General features: G+C 38.9%; 1 protein-coding gene across 2 annotated transcripts in view; it reads right to left on the bottom strand.

Moving 5' to 3' along the window:
* The window catches only part of KCNJ6 (potassium inwardly rectifying channel subfamily J member 6), a 170,523-nt gene that overhangs the window by 120,452 nt on the left and 29,339 nt on the right, over positions 1-20,732 (bottom strand). The window contains exon 2 of one of the 2 annotated variants that reach the window (XM_064471734.1): positions 299-347. The exons of the other annotated variant lie outside the window; for it this stretch is intronic. Within the exon in view, the coding sequence (XP_064327804.1) occupies positions 299-323 (25 nt within the window). The 5' untranslated portion in view covers positions 324-347. The remainder of the gene's footprint in view (positions 1-298; positions 348-20,732) is intronic. 2 annotated transcript variants of the gene reach the window in all.

Consider the following 20,732-nt stretch of genomic DNA (forward strand, 5'->3'; position numbering starts at 1 on the left):
TTACATTTTATTTAAGTAAACCTCAGGCTCATGAAGTCAAACACACAGTAGCTCCTTTGCTGGGTTTAGGTCCAAATACAGGTGGTTTAAACAGTACAAGAAGAAAATAGCAGTCCTTGTTTTGGGGATTTCTTTTTTTTTGGGGGGGGAGTGGAATGATTTGTGATGAAGTTAGGAGGGAAGACAGGGATGAATGAGATCCCTGAATGCAAGCACTATTTTCTTGTTTTGTGGCATCATGTAAGGGAGGGGGACAGATGGAAAAAAAAAAGTGGTTGAACTTCCTATTTGTACTCACTCATCGACTCTGTCAATTTGGCCATCTCTGTTTCTCTTTTGGGCTTCTCCTGGGGGAACAGACAAAATAAAAAACAAACAAATATATATAATATATATATAAATATAAATACACTTGAGTGCAAGTGGTAATGTGAGGGAAGAACATTAATCCTTTATCTATTTCTATTGTGTTTAGGGATTTAGAATGTACTCCTAAATAGTCCACACCTCTAGGGGCTTTTTCTTATAGTCTCTGGATGGTGTCAGCTATGAAGTGTGAAACTTGTATTTATTTCTCTGTTTGTCTGTGTGTATCTAGTTGGAGTAATTGAAGTTATTCAATCAAAGTGATACTGGAGGAGGAAACCCTCCTCTGTTTTGTCCTCTGTACTAAAATTTGCAAGTGTGTTAGGACTTCCTGACAAAAGATATGAAACATCCCACAAACAGATATACTGAAGGAAAGAAAGCACTTATTTAGAAATAAATTTCAGATGGAAGCCGGAGTGAATGTTATGATATTGGGTCTGACACTGAAATGAACTAACTGAAGTACTGCTTTGTTTATTTCTTCCATACATGAGGGACTCCCAATCAAACCTGCTTGTCTTTGTCACTTGTTTTTGTCATAATTTTTAAAATCTAATTTTGTTTTCCTGTTTCAGATAGTGGTCGTAGCTGTTGTAACCAAGCCTGTTTTGACAGAAGGCTTGGTCAATCAAGAGCCCTTGGATTTGGTGGAATTTCCCTTAACAGGGACCAATGCCCCAAAGCATGCCTCAGCCAAAGCAATGGAGGCTGGGTCCAATCTCCTGATTTCAGAGCCAGAGTTTGGCCTGAATTAAAACATTCAGCCCTTCAAAGCCCTTTAATCTCTACTTAGTTGGTTTTGAGAAGATGTGGTGGGGCTGCTCTCACTCTTATGATCCCTGAAACTCTACAAGCATCTTCGGTGACTGAGTCTCAGCCCTGTAGGTAAGCTGAGCTAATGGTTACCTGTCCCTTATCCCACAGCTGTCTTCAAAATGCAAACAGCCCAGATGTTTGCTAGTCATAACCACAGCTGACAAGTCCAGCTGGAAAAGCCAAAGGGAAGAGGGCTGGGTGTCAACACTTATTAATAAAGGGTGTGGGAGCCTGGCTCCACCTCTGTGGAGGCTGCCGGAGTGAGTGTCATGGGCCATTGGTGTGCAGATGTCAGCTCTTGATCCAAGCAGCATTTTTTTCCCAAAACCTCAGCAGGAGCAAGAATTTCCTCCTAATATGACTTCAATGGGCAGCAATGTGGAGCAAATGTCCCCTGCCCCCTTTCTCAGCTTTGGGACTAGGTGTGGGTTTCTGGGCAGGGTGGCCTGCAGTAGCTGCTGAAAAGGTTGGAACAGGATTCAGCATGGCAGCATCTCTGGCTGGGTCTGTACTAACAAACAGCACCAGGACAAGCCATGAGCTGAGAATGGTGTGAGAATGGTCTCTGGCAGGTGTTATTTGGCGGTATAGATGTAGTCTTCTGATGCTGTTTGGCTACGACATGGGCAGACCGTGTTACAGAGGTGCCAGGCTGTCACAAAAGCTACCCCTCCTGCTTTATTTAAAAGAGGAGGATCATCCCATGACTTGAGAGGAAATGAGGTCTGTCTGTCTCTGTTTTGTCACAGTACTGGCTTCTACCTGGTGCAAAAAATCTAAAAGAAATATTTTCTACACCAAATATGCTACTGCTTGCTCTTCAGAAAGCTAGACTTCTGCTAATAAAAAGCTCACATTTTATAGCAATAGAAAACATTGGAATGCATGAAATGAGTAGACAATGCTTCACAACTGTATTCATACCCCTTAGAACATTTCATATTAAGACAAAGGTTTATGATTATGTCCTGAATCTGTGGTGCGGTCAATGCACTAAGCCATGCTGATAATGTAGCATTCAGCATCAGATTCACGCATTACTATGAAAGAAAAAAAGAATAAAGAAATAGCACAAGAGTGCCAGTTAAAAAAAAAAAATGGTCCTGTATGGCAATTTCTTGCATGGTATTAATCATCAAAGGAAAGCACAACACTGTGAAAATCATCAGTAATTTGTGTCCATGTTGTTTTATAATGTGACCTTAAAACACCTCCTTCCACTAGAGAACTTATAGTTTATCAGGAATGGTTGGGGAAGATCAATGTTGAAGGCTGGAGATGAAAGGCTGGATTTATTAGACTAATAACAAGCTGCGGATTTAAATATTAATACTTTGCTCTTGCATATTTTTATATACTTTTTACTAATGATGAGGTCTATCATAAGGACATAGGAGACTACAATGTCCTTCCTTTTAAAGTGAAAGTATTAAATATAATATATAGGGGGAAAGTTACAAGTTTTTGAGTTCTGCTAATGATCAAATATTTGTTCTGAGGAAGCTGGTAAAGGCAAGCGCTAACAGAATGGACTTTTTCCTCCAGTAATGGCCTGAGAACTTGACAGGTAAGCACAGAAACATCTACATGTAAAAAGACTGCATATCTTCCCTGCAGCTGTTAGAGTATAGCATGTTGAAGAAGAAAGCTACGGTTCTAGGGCTTCTGATACTGTCACCTGTGTGAATTTCCCTGTTAAAGAGACAACATTAAATGGCTAACAAGATTCAACTAATTGCTGCATTTGAAAAATATTGAAAAAGATTGGTTTACTCTTTGTAGGAGAAATAACCAGGACTACTGAAGTTCTGATCTTCCTTCTTTAGAAGATAAAGGTACTCTTGTACGAACGTCATTTCTCAATAGGACAGGTTAAAAAATGACATCCCATTTTCCATGTATTTGATTGAAAAAAAAGAATCTCTTTTTACTGTTACCACTAAAGTTTAGAATCTGTATGAAATTATTCTCTCAAGTTTTGCATTTTTTCCTTTCTGTAATGATCGCTAGTACGTGCACATGTACACACTATGAAGTTCTGGAAATTCTGTGATTCTGTGTGATCTGTCATTCTACAGCAAATGTTTCCATTCGTATGTTTTATCAAAATGGCATATCTTAAGAAAATTTGAACACCTCTAAGAAATATGGACTTTGATAGCAGATAAAGATAGAATTCCATCCTATATGACAGAACGAATTCTAACAGATTAGCTTGGGGATAAAAAAACCATTAAAACATACTTTTGGTCCTGAATTTGGCAGATGTGATTTTGAATATAGGCTGACAGCACAGTAAGACTTGCCTTCTTTTTTTTTTAAAAAAAAAACAAACCAACAAAACAAAACCCAAACAACACAGTGTTTCATGTCAGGATAGAACTCCTTTTTAAGGGCAGACTGTGGTAGTATTCCCTCTTGAGATTACTTGGTAAACAAGAATTGCCACTTCAGAAAGCACATCAAGAAAAGCAGGCCTTATTATTTTGTCTCTCCTAACACAGTGATGCTCATCTCTTTTTCTGTAGCTGTGTCGTCAGCATGGAGTGATTTCTGCAGGGGCTTGAATCCACGGGCTGTTGCTGACAGTGTACCTGTTCCGGGGCCAAGAACCCCAATCTTCCGCAGCCCCAGAGGAGCAGCAGAGACAGAATCTGCCTTTGTAAGAGACTGGATTGTGTGTGCATACCTGTGTGAGATGGCTACCATCTTCCTGGGTGTATAAAAAGTAAGAAATCCTGCTCTTGTATTTTAAATTATACACATGTAAAGTGCAAGTGGTAGATGATATGATTGTGACGCAAGAAGGGATGTGTGAAATGTAAATTCATATGTGAAGCATGCTAACTTCAACTAGTAAAAATGGGTATTTAAAATGCTTCTTTATACTTTTTGCACTGCTGCTGAGGTCTTTCATTCAGCTGAGGGTGTAAGAAAGAAGCTGCAAACTCTCCTTTTCTAGTGGAGCTTTTTTTTTTTCAGCTGTGTGCCCAGCCTTAGTTTATTTTGAAGAGTTTGTTTGACACTGCTGTGAAATTTAAGCATTATTATCAACTCTTGGTGCCTTTTCTAATTGAATAGTCAGATTTAAAGGTATGTCCTTTATATAAGCTTCCTTAAGGCAAGTGAACAGTTGCCCAATCCTACAATGTCTCGAGACTATGGTGTGCTGTCTTGCACTGATTTTAATCTCAAATTATTATCATGCTGTTACAACATTCATGGATTTGATGTGATGCTCTAAGTGCCAACACAGAAAGTGTGGCCTTCACATCACTCTCTCTCTTCTCAGCCAAAGAAAATCAGGCACCTTTGTGTAAAGCTCTCCTTGCTTGACTGCCCATGCTGCATCATCTGCCATAGGGTCCTGTCAGAGGGCACACAAGATGATGTCAATAATGCCAACAAGGCAGCTCAGGCTTAATGTTTTCAGTGTCATACATGAGCAGAGAGTGAGGATTGCATCAAATTCCAGATGGGAATCAAAAGTACCTAGGCCACTTGTCTTGTAAGGAAAAATTACTGGGCATAATCTTCCTGTAATTTTTCTGATAGAAGGGCATGGGCACACCCTGTAACTTCCTCTTCAATGGCTGTTAGCTTCAGCTGGCAAAAATTAATGAGATAATTATCTTTGTTTTGTTTGTTTACTGCGTGGCTGAAACTTCTCTTGTACTTTTGCCAGTTCACAAGTGCAGAGGTGTGCCGACATGTTAGGAATCTATTGAAGTAATAGTAGAACTTTGGTTAAAATTTCTAAGAGTACTTCATCAGTCCTGTACTGGCTGAGCTATGGATGAGAACTCAAATACATTATATCCATTACACATACTTTTTGTGAAGCTTTGTTGCTTTTGAAAGTAATTCAGTGGCAAATCCCTAGTAATTTCATTGATGTATCCTTTAAGGCAATAGCTATTCAATCACTAAATGTAAATTCAATGAGCAAGAAGCAAAGAAGAACCTTTTCTGAAATTTTAGCTTAGAGTAATCTATCTTGGGATATCTTAAATTACTTTTCAAACTACATGGAAATGGTGTTATGTTTGAAACACTATTAAACGAGAATAATAGAATTTCATTTTAACATAGTGTCTTTCATACCCATGTCATCCTCAAATGCTTTGCAGTAATGAATTAGATACTGGTTGTTAGGCAATGGTGTGTAGGCAAATGCAGCACTCATTATGTGTTATTCATTTTAGCAATAGCCTACACTCAGCTCTTGAAAGCATAGCTTATTTTAGGGGGAGAGGGATTGTTGGAAGGAGTTGGAGCTCTTCCTTTTGAAAAACACTGTAGGAACTTTCACTTCTATCTGGACACATATCCAACACAGGAATAATATAGCTTAATAGCCCATCTTTAGGACCTCTAGCAATGAGATGCACTGTGTTATTGCATTATTTTACTATTACCAAAACTAAAGCTGTTTGTAAGATCTGCCTAGTTTTATGTGAGTTGCTTTTCATGCCTCCTTGCCCCAAAGCTAAAAAATAGTGTATATCATGTTTATTTTTATTATTCTGTGTTGCCTATACCAAGAAAGGTGGTTGGTCCCAACCACCTGTTTTTGCTTGTTTTCTAGAATTAACTCTTGGAGTAGAGACCGTAATGACTGTTTTTGTGCAGGACCCAGCACAGTGTGATCTCAAGCAAATTGGCTTCATCCTCAGCTTTAAAGGTGAGAATACTAGCAAGTAATCTGCATTCCTCTGCAGTGATCCCAGCATTTGAATGGCTAAGAATACATTTTAGAGGACTATCCTGTCCTTGGCACAAGAGGTGGTTTCAATTTGCATCAGTTGGAATGAGCTTAAAATACAGTATTTGAATAGATGGAGTGAGCAGGCTTCACTGAGAGTGTACCTTAGCTGGGTTCACTAGAGTTATTGAGCAGTAGGGGTGAGTATGGCTCATTAATGTGTTTAGATGTCATAAAGCACTCTCAGTAGCTCTGATGTAAGATGACTTATATGGAGGAAATTTGCATTAACAGCAGGAGGAACTGAATTTATTTCTCCGGGTTCTAGAATATAGTTTTTTTTTTTCATTTCTCATAGTTTTTAGTTAACTATCTTACTCATCATTCACACTTGGTCTGTGAAATATGTATGGAAGAATCTCTGGGTTTTTTCCAGGCAGAAAAATCAAGCAGCAATTCTAGAGAAGCTTGTCAGCTTCCCTCAGACTCAAGATACAAAGCTCACAGAATCATGTATTAAGTCCATTGCAAATACATTGTCATTCTCTAACTAGGAGGAACAAATATTCATATATTAAACAGTGGGAATGGTGTGTGGTGGCTTTGAGGGTAGGAAATCGATCTGGGAACAGAAGCAGCATAAATAAATATTACTGACTGCTGTTGAGCATGTGTGAACACTTTTAAATGTACTTGCATCTACCAGAACACAAATTTAAAAAACGAAGTTTGAACAAGATAAAGAGAAAAAATAATCTATGAGTTTGTAGGAGAGTACTTATCTAGGAAACAAAAAAAAAAAAAAAAAAGGAGAGAGGAGAGAGAGAAAGGCTTTATGTTTTTGGCATTTTAAGATCTAAGCTGTAGTAAGTTTCAGGTTTTCAGTTTTTCTTAAAAAACTAAAGAACTTCACATTTTTAAACTATTAAAAGTGATTGCAGAGAACATGAATCTAAAAAAATGTTAAAATATCCTACCTTTGGCAGCAAACCTCAGCACTACAGGCATTTAAGTATCCTTAATTTATTGTGGTAACGGTGCCAGAAGATGTAGATTATTTTATGAACAACTCTGTTTTACATTTTTATGCTGTTAAATTCTTGTTGCTTCTGCTGTCAACTGTAGAATAGTCACTTAAGCATTAATATGAAATGGCCATTAAGGAACTAATGGGAACATTACACAGTGATAGTTAATAAAGAAATATTTTGGGTATCTAAGAGACCAAAGGTGGGAGTTAAGTAATGGTGTGGTATTATTACATGATTAAAGGCAGTTTCTTAGTTTCATTGCTCTAGAGGGTGAAGTATATCAGCTTAATTTTCATCTCCCATTACAAAGACCCTACAGAATGTCTGAAGATCTATTTGATTGCCTCAGATTCCAATTAAAATACATTTCTTCTAAGACAATCAGTCTAATGAGACTAAACACTAGGGCAGCTTCCACTTCTGTACTTTTACAGCCAACAAACTATATGTACTGCTTGCTTTTGAGAAGCTCAGCTTGGGTGTTCTAACAAATTCTGGATGAAGGTAATTGCAATGGAGTATTTAAGTCTTACATACAACAAGTCTAGCCTGCATTGTGAAACTAAGCAAGTGTAAGTGTGAGCTGAAAATCGAGAAAAATATCCTTGCAAAAAAAATGATGTAGTGATGCTATACTAAAAAGGTTGGAAAGCTTTTTACTTAGGGCTGTTGAAACCCCATTGGACAAAACAGCATAAATTACAACTCAGCAAACGGTCTTCAAGACAGAGTGGATAATCTTACATATGCTTTGTCATCTAAATTTCCTGACTGCAGATAGGGTCGCTGTGTATAATTAATGCATGGTGAAAAGCTCTATAATCAGTGGAAAAGTTCTTACCAATTCAAAAACCTTTGGATCAAACTCTTAAGAAACTGCTATTTTCCTTTTTAGGACATAATTCATGAATATATTCTGAATCGTAACAGAAGAAAAATCGAGATAGAAGGAAAAGAATCATAATAGAACAAAAGCAAATTTAAGGTCCCTCACCTGGGGAGGAAAAACCCCATGCACTGGTACAGGCTGGGGGCTGAACTACTGGAAAGCAGATCTACTGAGAAGGACCTGGGAGTGCTGGTGGACAGCAAGTGAATCATTAGCCAGCAATGTGCCCTTGTGGCCAAGAAGGCCAAGGGTATCCTGGGATGGATTAAAAGGAGTGTGGCCAGCAGGTCGAGGGAGGTTATCCTCCCCCTCTCCTCTGCCCTGGTGAGGCCACATCTGGAGTACTGTGTCCAGTTTTGGGTCCCCCAGTCTGAGACAGACAGGGAACTACTGGAGAGAGTCCAGCAGAGAGCTACCAAGATGATCAGGGGACTGGAGCATCCCTCTTATAAGGAAAGGCTGAGAGACTTGGTTTTGTTCAGCCTGGAGAAGAGAAGACTGAGGGGGGACCTTGACAATGCTTATAAATAGCTAAAGGGTGGGTGTCAGGATGATGGGACTAGGCTCTTTTCAATAGTGCCCAGTGACAGGACAAGGGGCGATGGGCACAAGTTGGCACACAGGAAGTTCCACCTCAATATCAGGAAAAACTTCTTTCCTGTGAGGGTGCCAGAGCAGGGGCACAGGCTGCCCAGGGAGGCTGTGGAGTCTCCTTCCCTGGAGACATTCAAAACCCACCTGGACGCGTTCCTGTGCCCCCTGCTCTGGGTGAGCCTGCTCAAGCAGGGGGGTTGGACGAGATGATCTCCAGAGGTCCCTTCCAAGCCCTACCATTCTGTGATTCTGTGATTCTGTGAAATGTAAGTTACCTTGAGATAGCAGCAGCTACCTTATTTGGAAAAGATGGTAGAAACACAAAAGAGGGGATTCACTATAAAAAGGAGGCTTTAAAATCCAGTCTTTTCAGCTGTTAATAATGTGTACATTTAGTTTTTAATGAACTAATTTCTTCTGTGCCCCCCAAATAGAAAATCTCAACTGGTTTGTATTCTTGTAGCATTAAAGTCCAGATTTCAATTAGAATCACTTTAAAGAATATTTATAGACTGGGGATTTCACATGAAAAATTATAGGTAGAAGCATGCCTGAACTAATCTAGAAACCATTATTTAAACTCTTTAAGAGGATAATGATCTAATAAAGTATGCTTTGTTTATTACTTGACTTGATGCATTGTTAAAACAACTCATAACTGAATAGAAGAGATCAACCATTTCAAAAGTGAACTTACTTCCTCAGGTGCCTTGTGAGACTTAAATGATGAGTATACAACAGGGGAACTGACATTTTTCTTGGTTTTGTGCTCTGATCTTGTTCATTCGTTGAAAGTTCTTAAACAAGAATTTCTTCAGTGTCAGAATTGGTTCCAATTGAAAAATACTAAAGTATCTCACACAGTTTCCAATTTTAGCAGCCTTTTGTTGTTAAATTTCTTTAAAAAAATCTTCAAAAGCAGATGAGTTGAAAAAGAACAAGTAATGTGTGATGATGCAAAAATGCTAATAATGAAAGTACCTCCCTGTCCTACTGAAAAATGCCTGAAAATGCCTCCCACTTACTACTCCCTGAGAGAAAACTGAACTTTTGGTTGCTTATGCTGATATTCAGGCAGGCTTACATAGACATTTTTCAGTGAAACTGCAAAAGCATTAAAAAAAAGAAACGCGGAGGTAAACCAGCCTTTCTGAATTTAAGAACACAGACTTCATTCTCAAGTTTGTGTCTTCCACAGATGATTACTTTCTTATCAGTGAACTTCCCACCTTAAGGTGAAGCTCCATCTTTCCCCAGTTGCACAAAGTCACAACCCTGGCCTTTAATCTGCCAGCTTTTCAGAGTTAGTGTAAAAAATAATAGGAGCTGCATCAGAAACAGTCAAACAGAGACTTTTGGACATAGGGCTTGAGGCTCATGTCACCTAGGTTCAACCCACTAAAAATTTGAATATACAGTCTAAGCAAGTTATTCAGACTTCCTGTAGCATCAACAGAGGGAAATCAGCACCTCCAAAGGCAAGCTAGCCAGGTGTCTCAAGTAGAAAAATCACTGGTGGAAGTGCTCAACTCATTAGAAATACAGCTGACATGACTAAATCAAAATAAATACTTGTTATATGGCTAAAGACAGGGTGTATGAAGCCCCATCTCTCTGAAATTCCTGTAGTATTGACTATTGCCTTTCTGCTGTGCTAAAGGTTTGCTCCTACCCTTCACCTCCCACTCTCCTCACCCTCACATATGGTTTCTTCTTGTTCTCTCTTGTCTTATTCAGCCCATCACCTTTCCTAAAATGCTCTCTCCCTTCCCTTTTCTCTCCATCTAACTTTATAACTAACCTTCCTTCTCCCTCTTTTCACACTTTCCCACACTTCCAAAAAGAACGGTTGTGAAACTAGCACGCTGTTTGTTGCCATCACACTGCACACGCCTCCCTCTCTACCCCTCAAACCCACACGTACTATCTATCTAAGCTAAACAGACTGTACATCTTTGAGGCAGGGACTGTCTACTGCCTGAACTGCACCGGCTCAATCATAGCGTCACCTCAAGTCTTTAGACTCTGGAGATATTCTTGTTTTAATAATGTGTACAATGTATTACAATATACATGATCATAAATGACAGAGAAGTATAAAATGTTCATTAATAAAAATGCAGAACAGTGAAAATCATTGCACTGTTGCTCTCACCGTTCTCCCAGTACTTAGACCAAGCTGACAAAGGGTTCTGACTGCCCTAGGAGACTCGTGCTCATTGTCGGCTGAGGCTAGAGATAGCATTCACATTTATTGTTTCAAAAAAAGGCTGTTTTCTGTGAGGGAATGCCATCTCGGCACATTGCAATGCCGCCTAGAGATCCCCAAGCGGCCTCTGAAAGAACAATAACTGTCAACTAGTAAATTAGTCTACAAGAGCCCTGCACTAATATAACTGCGCTGCAAGTACTTGAGTTAGCTTTTTACCTAGACATGTTTTGTGTTGTGCTACGTAGACATCTGTATTCCATCTCGGGTATTTGAATACATTTTATGTGGAATATCTGGACAAACTCTGTGTGAATCAGACTAAAGATTTACAAGTCAGACACAGCAAATCCGTGTTCCTCAGATAGTACAGCTGATTGCACTTTATATACAGTGCCATATAATGGAGAGGTTTGAAAATGTACTAGCTTGAGTTCTCTCTAGGTTTAACCACCCCCAAAATAATATATATGATGCTCGTGATAAATGGTCAGCTCATGAAGCTAGACATTTCTGTTGCTTTTAATCTAATTGTTAATAGTAATAAAATATTAATAGCTATTAGCTTCTAAAGGGAAAAAATAAGTGCTCTAATCGAGATGGGATGGGATAAAGCGTTTTATTCTGTTACAAAGATCTCAAACCGTAATGATAGTGCCACTAGCAGATAGTCTCCTCTGCTGTACCTTGATGTCTCTAAGAAGGCCTCCATCACTTTCCTATGTGATTGTTCTTCCCTCAGCCATCTAAGCTGCTGTAACATACACCTGTCCCTCACTATTGTTCCAAAGGAGTCCCTGCTCCTTCAACATTACAAAGCTCTGCCTTTTCCTCCACCTTTTTAAATTGTTTTAACCACTCTTGCCTCTTGTCTGAGATGCCTCCACGCTTAAAGTAGAAGCAGCAGTAGGTTAGAGAGGAGCCTCTGGAGCTGCTGGTGGGCCTATGTCCTATGTGAAGGCTGAAGGCTCCTGGTGTGGATGAACACCTTGTACAATGGTACAGAGAGAGCAGAGAGCAGGAGTATGTTCAGGCCCAGCCTGTGTATGAAAAAGTGAGGTGCTCACCTTGCCCCAGAGCTGCACTAGCACAGCCAGCACTCAGAGAGGGCAATGCCAAGCAGCAGACTCGCAAGAGCATCAGAGCTTTACCGCACATCAAGCACAAATTGATTATCAGCTGAGAATCCTTCTTGGTTTTTGTCACCTTGAGTGCATTTACCTGTAAACTTAGGATGAGTCTCCTCAGTACACCAGTCCCTGTGCAGAGACCTCCTGCCTGCCGCACACGCGAGCTAATGCAGCCACATGCCTGCGGAGGGGCTAGCCTGGCACGCGGCATCACTGCGGCACTGGGTGGAGCTCATCAGCTTGGCCTTGGGACCCGCTGACATGGCTGCAGTGTCTCCATTTTAAGAGGCAGGACAATTTCTGATAAGTTGGATATAGCTGCACCATGCTGCACTGGACGGTACAGAAGTCAGAAGTCTCTATGGCCGTTTTGTGAATTTAGTGGTTATATTATTTATTCCAGTTCGGGGTTTTCTCGGTTATATTATTTATTTATTATTTGTGGTTAACAATGTTAACTTTTTGAGAAAAAACGTTACAGTTATCTTTTTTAACTCCATTGGCTCCTGCATTTTAAAATTATGAGGAAGTTCATTATTACTCAGAATTACAAATATATTTCCTAAGAGCTCTTTTGTGAAATCTTAATCAAGAAAAATGTAGTCAGAAGAAGTATTTAAATATTTTTTTCTCCAATTTTTAAAACATCCTTTGCTCCTATTTTAATGGTATCTTTTCTCCTCCCCCAATTCTAGGTTATGCCCAACATTTATTCAGTTATGTGCAAACCTGGTTAATAAACAGATAAGCACATGACAGTTCCCGTACTGTCCTATTGACATAAGCATTCTACCACTGTGCAAAATAGATGAGATACATAAAAATCTTCTGATTTTTGCAGCTTGAATTGATTTTTATGTCTGCTGTATAATTCTCAAATACTTAACACTTCAGAAAACTTCAGATAATTTAAGGCTAAATTAATCTTTACTCACAGAAAATGGGAACAAGATTTAAGTAAGATGTTTTGTCATTTCTTGATATCTTTTGGTTAAAATTCCTCTTTTTTTTTTTATTTTGAGAAAAAATACAGATCTACTCCTAGTCATTTGTACTACAACAGAGCAGTTCCAGGCTTTCCTAAACATTCAATGGAACCACTTGTTCTGCTTTGCAAAGCCTTGACATGCAACTTTTTGGACTATTTTTCATCTCTTTCTGGTTTTCTTTCTTTCCAGAGCAATTTCAGCTGCAGAAGCCTGCAGAATGCTACCCAACATAGGCATATATGCCCTGATTGTGAAATCAAGTGCAGGCAGACCTGTTATGCATCTTCAGGAAGCTCTGGTGGATGTGGTCAGACCGCAGGTTCGCTCAGTCTAGGCAGAGATGTCCCAGTGCAGGGTCAGGGCTTAAGGCTCTCATTTCTTTCCAGGCTCTTCTGTGGTATTTGAAAAGCCCAGAATTAAAGTGACTACCTTGGTTTGCATTCTACTGAAGAGAAATCAAGTCTTCTTTTCTTCTTCTGAGTGTACAGTAGTAACAAGGTATCTTCATTTTTCTGTCCACCCTCTGAAATCAGCCCTGACGATGCAATTCCTCAGATCAGAATGATTTTCACTTTGCTAAATTGATTGCTATATAACCACTAATTTGATGCAAGCTGGTATGAATCATGGCTACAAAGGGTTTCATATCAAGCAAGTTAAAAGAACATGATGTTTATCATAGTGATTATAATAACAATTGGAAAATTTAAAGCAGGCACTCCAAACACTTAAATGAGGGGAAAATTACTTGGTTGGACTTTATGAGATGGTGCGTAATTGATTCTGCAACTGGTCAGGTGAATCAGGTTTATGGAACATCACCAGAACGACCCGTATCTTTCCAGATTATACTGTCGGTCTTTTTTGCAGAAAGGCCCACAGTATGTTGGAGCCCAGAATGGCATTTCTGTGTTACAGCCTTGGGAACCAGCCTCTTGTGAAAGGCTTCATCCAGTACTTCCGAGGATCTGGTCAAATCACACCTGCCTTTTCCATATCATTCTGTACTTGCTTAGAGTCTATCCTTGTGAAAAATACCTTCAGCTGTTCTAGAAACTAATAATTAAGTTTTAATATACTAATTGAATTTGTGTTTCTGCTACTGAAGAAAGTTGCTGATGTGTGTAATTTGCAGGTCCAACATTTATATTACTGCTTTTTTTTCCTTCATGTAAAATGAAAGAAAAGAAAACAAAACATTTTCCCTCTCACAGTTCTCTGTCGTCCTCATTTTTACAAAATTTGTTGCTTTTCATTGTGTTGACAGTCACTGCTACTTTGTGCCTTTCTCATGATTCTTACTTGGCAGATTTTGCACTGAAATTATGATGAGTGTCCAAATTTTCAAAGCTACCAAGAGTTTTCTGATCCCATTGAAGGTGTAGGTGACGAATACCTTTGGAAATTAGGCCCTGAGTGTTTTAATAGAGTCATTATCCCCGTATGTTGTCACAACAACTAGACCCTTTCAGTGATTCAGATCCAAATGGAAAATCACATCCCAAATTACAATTAATGTGGGTACATGCAATTATCATCACAGAAGGCACTTCAGTTTCCATGCTCATTTAGTCATGTTTTTCTCAGCTGAGCCTGCCAACAAGGGTACTAATTAATGTTTTTTCTAATGTGGGCACCTGCCCATTAGGAGCTACCAATTCTTTGTATATAGAGAAAGCTGTCAGATGGTAATTACGTTTTGTTTTCTGCTACTCAGGTCTCCAAAGGAGAAGTTTTTCTCACATTATCAGACAGGCATGAGACCCCCTAGCACCTTTGGATCACTTTTAATTTTCTGCTTAGGAGGGTTCTTTTGGTTGGGTTTTTTTGAGTTTGGGGTTTTTTGTTTGTTTGTTTATGGGCTTTATTTGACCTTATCCACAAGGTCACATCATTTCCAAAAATTACTTCTTTTGTGATTTTAGGGGAATTTTAGATTCAAGGAGAAAGAAATTATTACCTTATTACTAAACTGGTCCAGAAAATTACATTGACACACCCAAACACATCATTAACAGTAGTCAAGAACTACTGGATTTGTCACATCACAGCTCCACTTCCAGGAAATGTGTACAGAATACTTAACCCTAGCACTTTATCTTATAATTCCTTATTTGAAAAGAGAAACACCTCACTACAACTCTTCAGTGAATAGAATCTCTCTTACTACTTCGAGACCCCTGGGCTGTATTCTTCAGCATAACTTTTATGATTTTAAATCCTTTCTTTATTCTGTCTAGCACAATTCAGTACATTCTTTATTACAGAAGTTACATGCAGTATCTCTGTTAGTGAAAGTCATGATAGCAATCTGAGCTAGATTAGAGAAATTGAAAAGAGCCACAAACCATTTACCCACTCCTTGCCTTGTCTCACCTCTGGCGTCTTTCTTGGTAGATGCACAGCCAGTATGGATCTGTCCATGTTTTGGTTGTCTATTTTGTTGAAATATATAATGATTTAACCCTGATTTCCGCGGTATTTTCTGAATCTGAAGGTCTCTGATCTACAGAATATGCTGTATTTGAAATACACGGCTTTTCCCTCGCTACCCCTTTCCTTCTTGCTGCTGCTGCTGATTTTAGTGAGTTAAAATCTTGAACTCCTTCTTCAGGGCCTGTTCTACCAACCATAGCCATACTGAGTGGTGCTTTACTGCTCAAGAGATTAGCAGGGATGCTTTCTGTGGGAAGAAACATCAGAATTTGGCTTTCTGTATTTAGTCCTAAGGAAATCACCTGCCTTCAGCAGAGCCAGCTCATACTGCATAAGTAGGGGAGAGGGGGAAAACAGAGGGATAATGCCAGACAGGGGAGAGGAAATATTGTATAGGGGTAGAAATGACTGAAGGAGCTCAAAGGCATGGAAAGGCAGGAGAAACCCACATGAGTTATTCAAAGAGGGGAGGGTTGCACAGTAGAGCAGAGCTCCCATTTGGAGACTGGAGGCAGAACAGCTGTGTCAGCATGGCAGGATCTCCTAGAGGAGCCAGTCAGTCTGCTAAGAAGCAGAGTTTATTAGCTTGGATATAGTGCTGTGCTAACACAGCTGTTCTGTGTTCAGGTCTTGAACAACTATTCATGTAAGATGTGTTGTGTGAGGGGTATCAGCCAATTCAGATCTACCTCAGGAGACTGGACGCTGTTTGATGGGTTAGTGCACGATGTTTGAGGAAAGGTGAAGGAATGAGCGTTTGGAGTTTAGCTTCAGACCTTGAAGGTCCAAGAAGCTTCCACTTGTTTTACAGAAGATTATGAAAACAGCTTAATAGGGAGGAGAGCTGAATAAAATCACTCCAGAAATGAGACAATCTTCAGTTTCAAATAGATTATGTGGACATGTGCATCCAGGTCAATTTTTTTTTCCTTTTTTTTTTTCCCCCAGCCAGAACAATGGCAGTTCAACAGATGAATCACTAGTCTTTTCTGGCAGTACCAAAGGAAAACTTAAATTGGTGACTTCTTTGCACTTTAATGGAAATGCTACAGCAAATATTGGTATTTTATGTCACTGAAAAAAATGCCTAATTTCTTCTGTACAGAGACATTGATGTTAATACCTTTTTCTATGCCAACTCTCTGGTTTCTTTTTTTAATCCTGCCATCTTAAAATAAAATATATTTATAAATGACCCGAGGGCTATCATTCTTTTTCACTCTGATTTCATACTGTTGTGACTACAGTGACTTTTTTTGTCCTCTTCTAACAACATTTCAACAGTTTTGAGATGAGTTTCAACCACATTTTTCAGAGCGGTTAGAGGTTTCAATCGCATTAATTTATTGGAAATTCTTTGAAAATTGGCAGCTGAGAAGGAGCCATTGACTGGACTGAACTTACTGCTAGGCAGTGGAGAATGCACATGGGACAGTTCCACAGGAATTTGTGCCTTCTGCTGCTCAAAGAATTACCCACAGATGGTGCAGAACATACACCTTGAGGGCCTCAAATGGTAACAGTTCTGTGATTCATTAAGCTTAAGCAGCTTCCCTGAAAGCCTTGGTAAGCCACAACAGTCAGTATGTTTACCCCTGGGGCACAATTTCAGCTCCAGAGTAATAGTTGTCTTTGGTGTATTTGGTTAAGCTACAAGTATCGAGGTATGGGATAAAAATTTTAATCGGGGAACGATTTATATTTAAAAGTATTGCACAGAGCCTTGCTTGCGCAAATTTCTGTTGCTGTGCAGCTCTTTGTATTTCTCATTTTGCTACAGCCCTCTGTCTTCTAAAAAGAGTATAAAGTTATCTCCTTACTCTGGATGTCATAGGACTTGGAGAATAACTTTCTGTGTAATTCTCCTGACTAGAACGATTGTCTTTTTTTTTTTCTTTAATGGATGCCTCTTAGATTTTTATATCACCCATGAAAAATGAGTTTGATCTTTCATTTTATCCATACCAAAGCAAAGTTGTTCAGTAGGAGTACCAGATTAATGTAAAATATGCATTATTTAATCCCTTTTACAAATTAATTTAACACTGTTTTCTTCCTTCTTCTGCAATAGTGTAAGTTCCTTTGTTCCGGTACTTTCTGAGATGACCTCCTGCTGACTGTACAAAGTACAATTAGTGCTGTTGTATTTTTGGCTAAGCTGAAAATTATTGGTGGTCTAGAATCCTTGACAAAGTCTATTCCTTTGCTTGCCAGCCTTCATCATGGATTAAGGTAGTAATACTGCAAAACCTCTCCAGTCAGGAAAGCAATTGCACACCTGTTTAAGCAGATGGTTAAATGCCACTGAAATTGTTTCGTAGTAGCATAATGGAGAAGGGCATGAGGACTTGTATTGATAGAATACAATTATGGATAGATGTTCCTGAAATGACAATCCTCCATGAAGTTATTAAGAGCAGGTGCAGATGGATGAATGAATGACTGAATAAATGAGGAGACGTGGGGAACAGGTACCTTAGTGGTTTTCTCCCACGGTGTGCCTATCAGTACAGAAAGATCAGACCACCTGATTCTGGATAAGAATTAAGTAAAGGGTGATTATTTTTTTACATCACTGTTTGAACTTTTTCTGCTCATTGGGACAGCTCAAGACAGATTGTGAGATGGCAATCTTATGTGCGGTGTTTGAATATATAATAGGAACAGGATCCAGCAGCATGTGTATGCATGGTGCAGAACAAAATGTTCTGTAAACCTTGTCAGAAAAGTATATGTCCTTGCCAGAAATACATGCCCTTGAAAGACACAGAAAGCTGTTAACATGTGTACAGTCTATCAGGAGTGGAATTGAAAGGGGGAGGTGGCACAGAGGAGATTTTGTGGCCTCTATTGCCATTTATCACTTTCTTCCAATGGACTGTAAGCCATGAAGATACCCAATCTCCTTTTAGGAGTACCCCACATTGAATTTCTGAGCTCCCTGCAGGGAATTCATTCATCTGCCTGGCAGTCCTTGTAAATTATTTAACTCCTTCAGGGCTGCTCAGAAGGGTATTACTTTGGTTTAACCGTGCAGGCTGCACTGATCAGAAAAGGCACCTCCTATTACCTTCTATTTGTAGTCTCTTTTCACTGTTCTTTCACTCCCTGCCATCCTGGGAAGCACTGTGCCAAATTATAAAGAACATTGGTCTGTCCAGTGCACATAGGGTGACTGGTGGAAATTTCAGAAGTATCTAGACAGGTGCTGACACTGAGAAATGGGTGAGAGTAGATGTCTAGCGAGTTCTGGAAGTACTTTGTGGGACACATCTACTTATTTTGGCACCTATACAGCTTAAAAAAACCTGGCCCTCTTTTTTTTTTTTTTTTTCCCCTGGAAAACAGTAAAGACATGTTGGTTAAACTACTCCAAATGATAATGTATAAGTAACATGCAAGTGTTGCATTGCTACTCTTGTTAGTACTACAAATACTAATTCTTCAAAAGGGGAGCTGTAATCTACGCTGCAAGTAACACCAAATGTGTACTGGCAATGTTGAAAATGGTTTTAAAATATATTTTTAGATGTTATTAGGATGTTGTTGCACTGTATGCGTTACTTTTTTTATTCTTTATTATTTATATGAAGATCTCTCTACTGCTATGAGAAAGCCTTCACATTTCAGTGGAAAATAGCTTCTGGAGTTGTAGTAAGAGCTATCATCTCTGTGACAACTTCATGTGTCCCAAGTGAAATGAGGTATGCTCTTATAGAACTATATTCTTGCTAGAGTGGATGTGTCTGACCCAGGATATCCTGTCAGGACAGCTATGTCAACAAATTGTCACATCTCTAACCAGTGTGAAAATAGCCAATACAGATGATTATATAGTCTCAGCAAATGTTGTTTGCTGTTACTCTTTGGCGTGTATTACCAAAACGTATTCTGAATTCCTGTGTTTATCATTCCTTATTAATTGCCTAACCAGCATGTTCTGTATTTTTCTTGCTTGTTGAAAAATCATTAGGTTAAAATGTTGATTTTTTTTTCAAGTTGGACATATTAAAATTTAATAGTAGCAAATGTCAGCAATACTTCCTACTAAGCAAAAATTTCAGAAGTAAAATGGACTTTTTAAATATCCAGTTTATTTTTGGCCAGAAGTAATCTCTTTAGGCTCTGGGCCAGATATCTAAACTGGCTTGAATAGAAACCAATCTATACAGTTTTTCCATGAGTGCCCTAAGGCACTGGAAAAATGGGCTGATTTGGATTATGGACAAATCATTCAATTTGGATAAAATAAGGACATTCCGTTTTCCAAGTCTTTGGTTTTTTATGAACCCTAGTCCAAAGACCATTGCACTGAGACCTGCCTTCTATCCCAAAAAACTTACTTCAGTCTTCTAACCAGGAAAAGGGAAAATAATGGTATGAAAGGTACTGTTTATTTTACTTTTTTGGATGCAGTCAGGAGCACAGTGCTGGAACTCATCTAGAGAAGTTTGTTTGATTTTGTTTTAAACAAATAGATTGCACAAGCATCCGAAGAGAATCTGAAAAACTACCTAATTGCAGTTTTCCCATCTTTGGTTTGGGGAGACCTCTTTTTAAATGAACCTATTTTATAAGAACTCTTGGTGCTTTATGAACATTTTTTGAAAAGTCTTGAAGAGAGGAGTTGCCATGTGTGCTGGTCTTGTCTGAGAGAGTTAATTTTCTTCACAGTGAAGAATTTCTCTGTGTCTTTCGGGGGAACACTTTAAAAATGCAGGTCTCTGAATCTTTTTTGCTAGCATCTCTTCCTTTGTGGCTATGGTTCTCTTTTTACTTTCCCATGGAAGCTAAGCTCAGGAGAGAAGTTTGCATTGACCATGTTCAGCTTGAATGGATCTACCTAAACACAGAGGAGAGGTTTGCTTGTGGTATCTAAAACCACCATCTGCAGCACAGGTCTAGCATAAGGATTCTTGTTACATGCTTCTTCACAACGAGAGAGATATGTATGTGTGTATATATATGAATATATATGAATAATATGAATATATGAATATATGAATATATATGAATAATATATGAATGTGTTTGTCTACCCGTCGGTCAGTCGGTCGGTCGGTCGGTCTGTCTGTCTGTCTGTCTGTCTCTCTGTCTGTCTGTCTGTCTGTCTCTCTGTCTATCTATCTATCTATCTATCTATCTATCTATCTATCTATCTATCTATCTATCTATCTATCTATCTATCTATCTACCTATCTATCATTTCTGTGATGTGAATGCCTACTTAATAATATAAAGACCCAAACTGCATTGTCACTTTGTGCAGAGCAATGGTATGATTGATTTATTAATTATTAGACAAGGCTGGATTGCCATTGGGTGGTAGCAAAGTAATGGTAATGGTGGCATCATGTTTCAAAGTGCTTTATGTGCAGATTTTTTAAGCCTGTGATGGTAAATCACTTTGCCAAGTGAGATGATTATTTTCCTTTTGTCAACATTATAATGCATAACCTCAGAACACAAATTGCTCCTTGCCTGCAAAGGGGAAAAAAACTCTTCTTTTTTGCTCTAGAGACTTCTGCTGTTTTTTCTTTTTAAAGATCTTTTACTCTCTATGA

Source organism: Phalacrocorax carbo, chromosome 1 (assembly GCF_963921805.1).
Source record: "Phalacrocorax carbo chromosome 1, bPhaCar2.1, whole genome shotgun sequence".
In the NCBI taxonomy this organism is placed as follows: domain Eukaryota; kingdom Metazoa; phylum Chordata; class Aves; order Suliformes; family Phalacrocoracidae; genus Phalacrocorax; species Phalacrocorax carbo.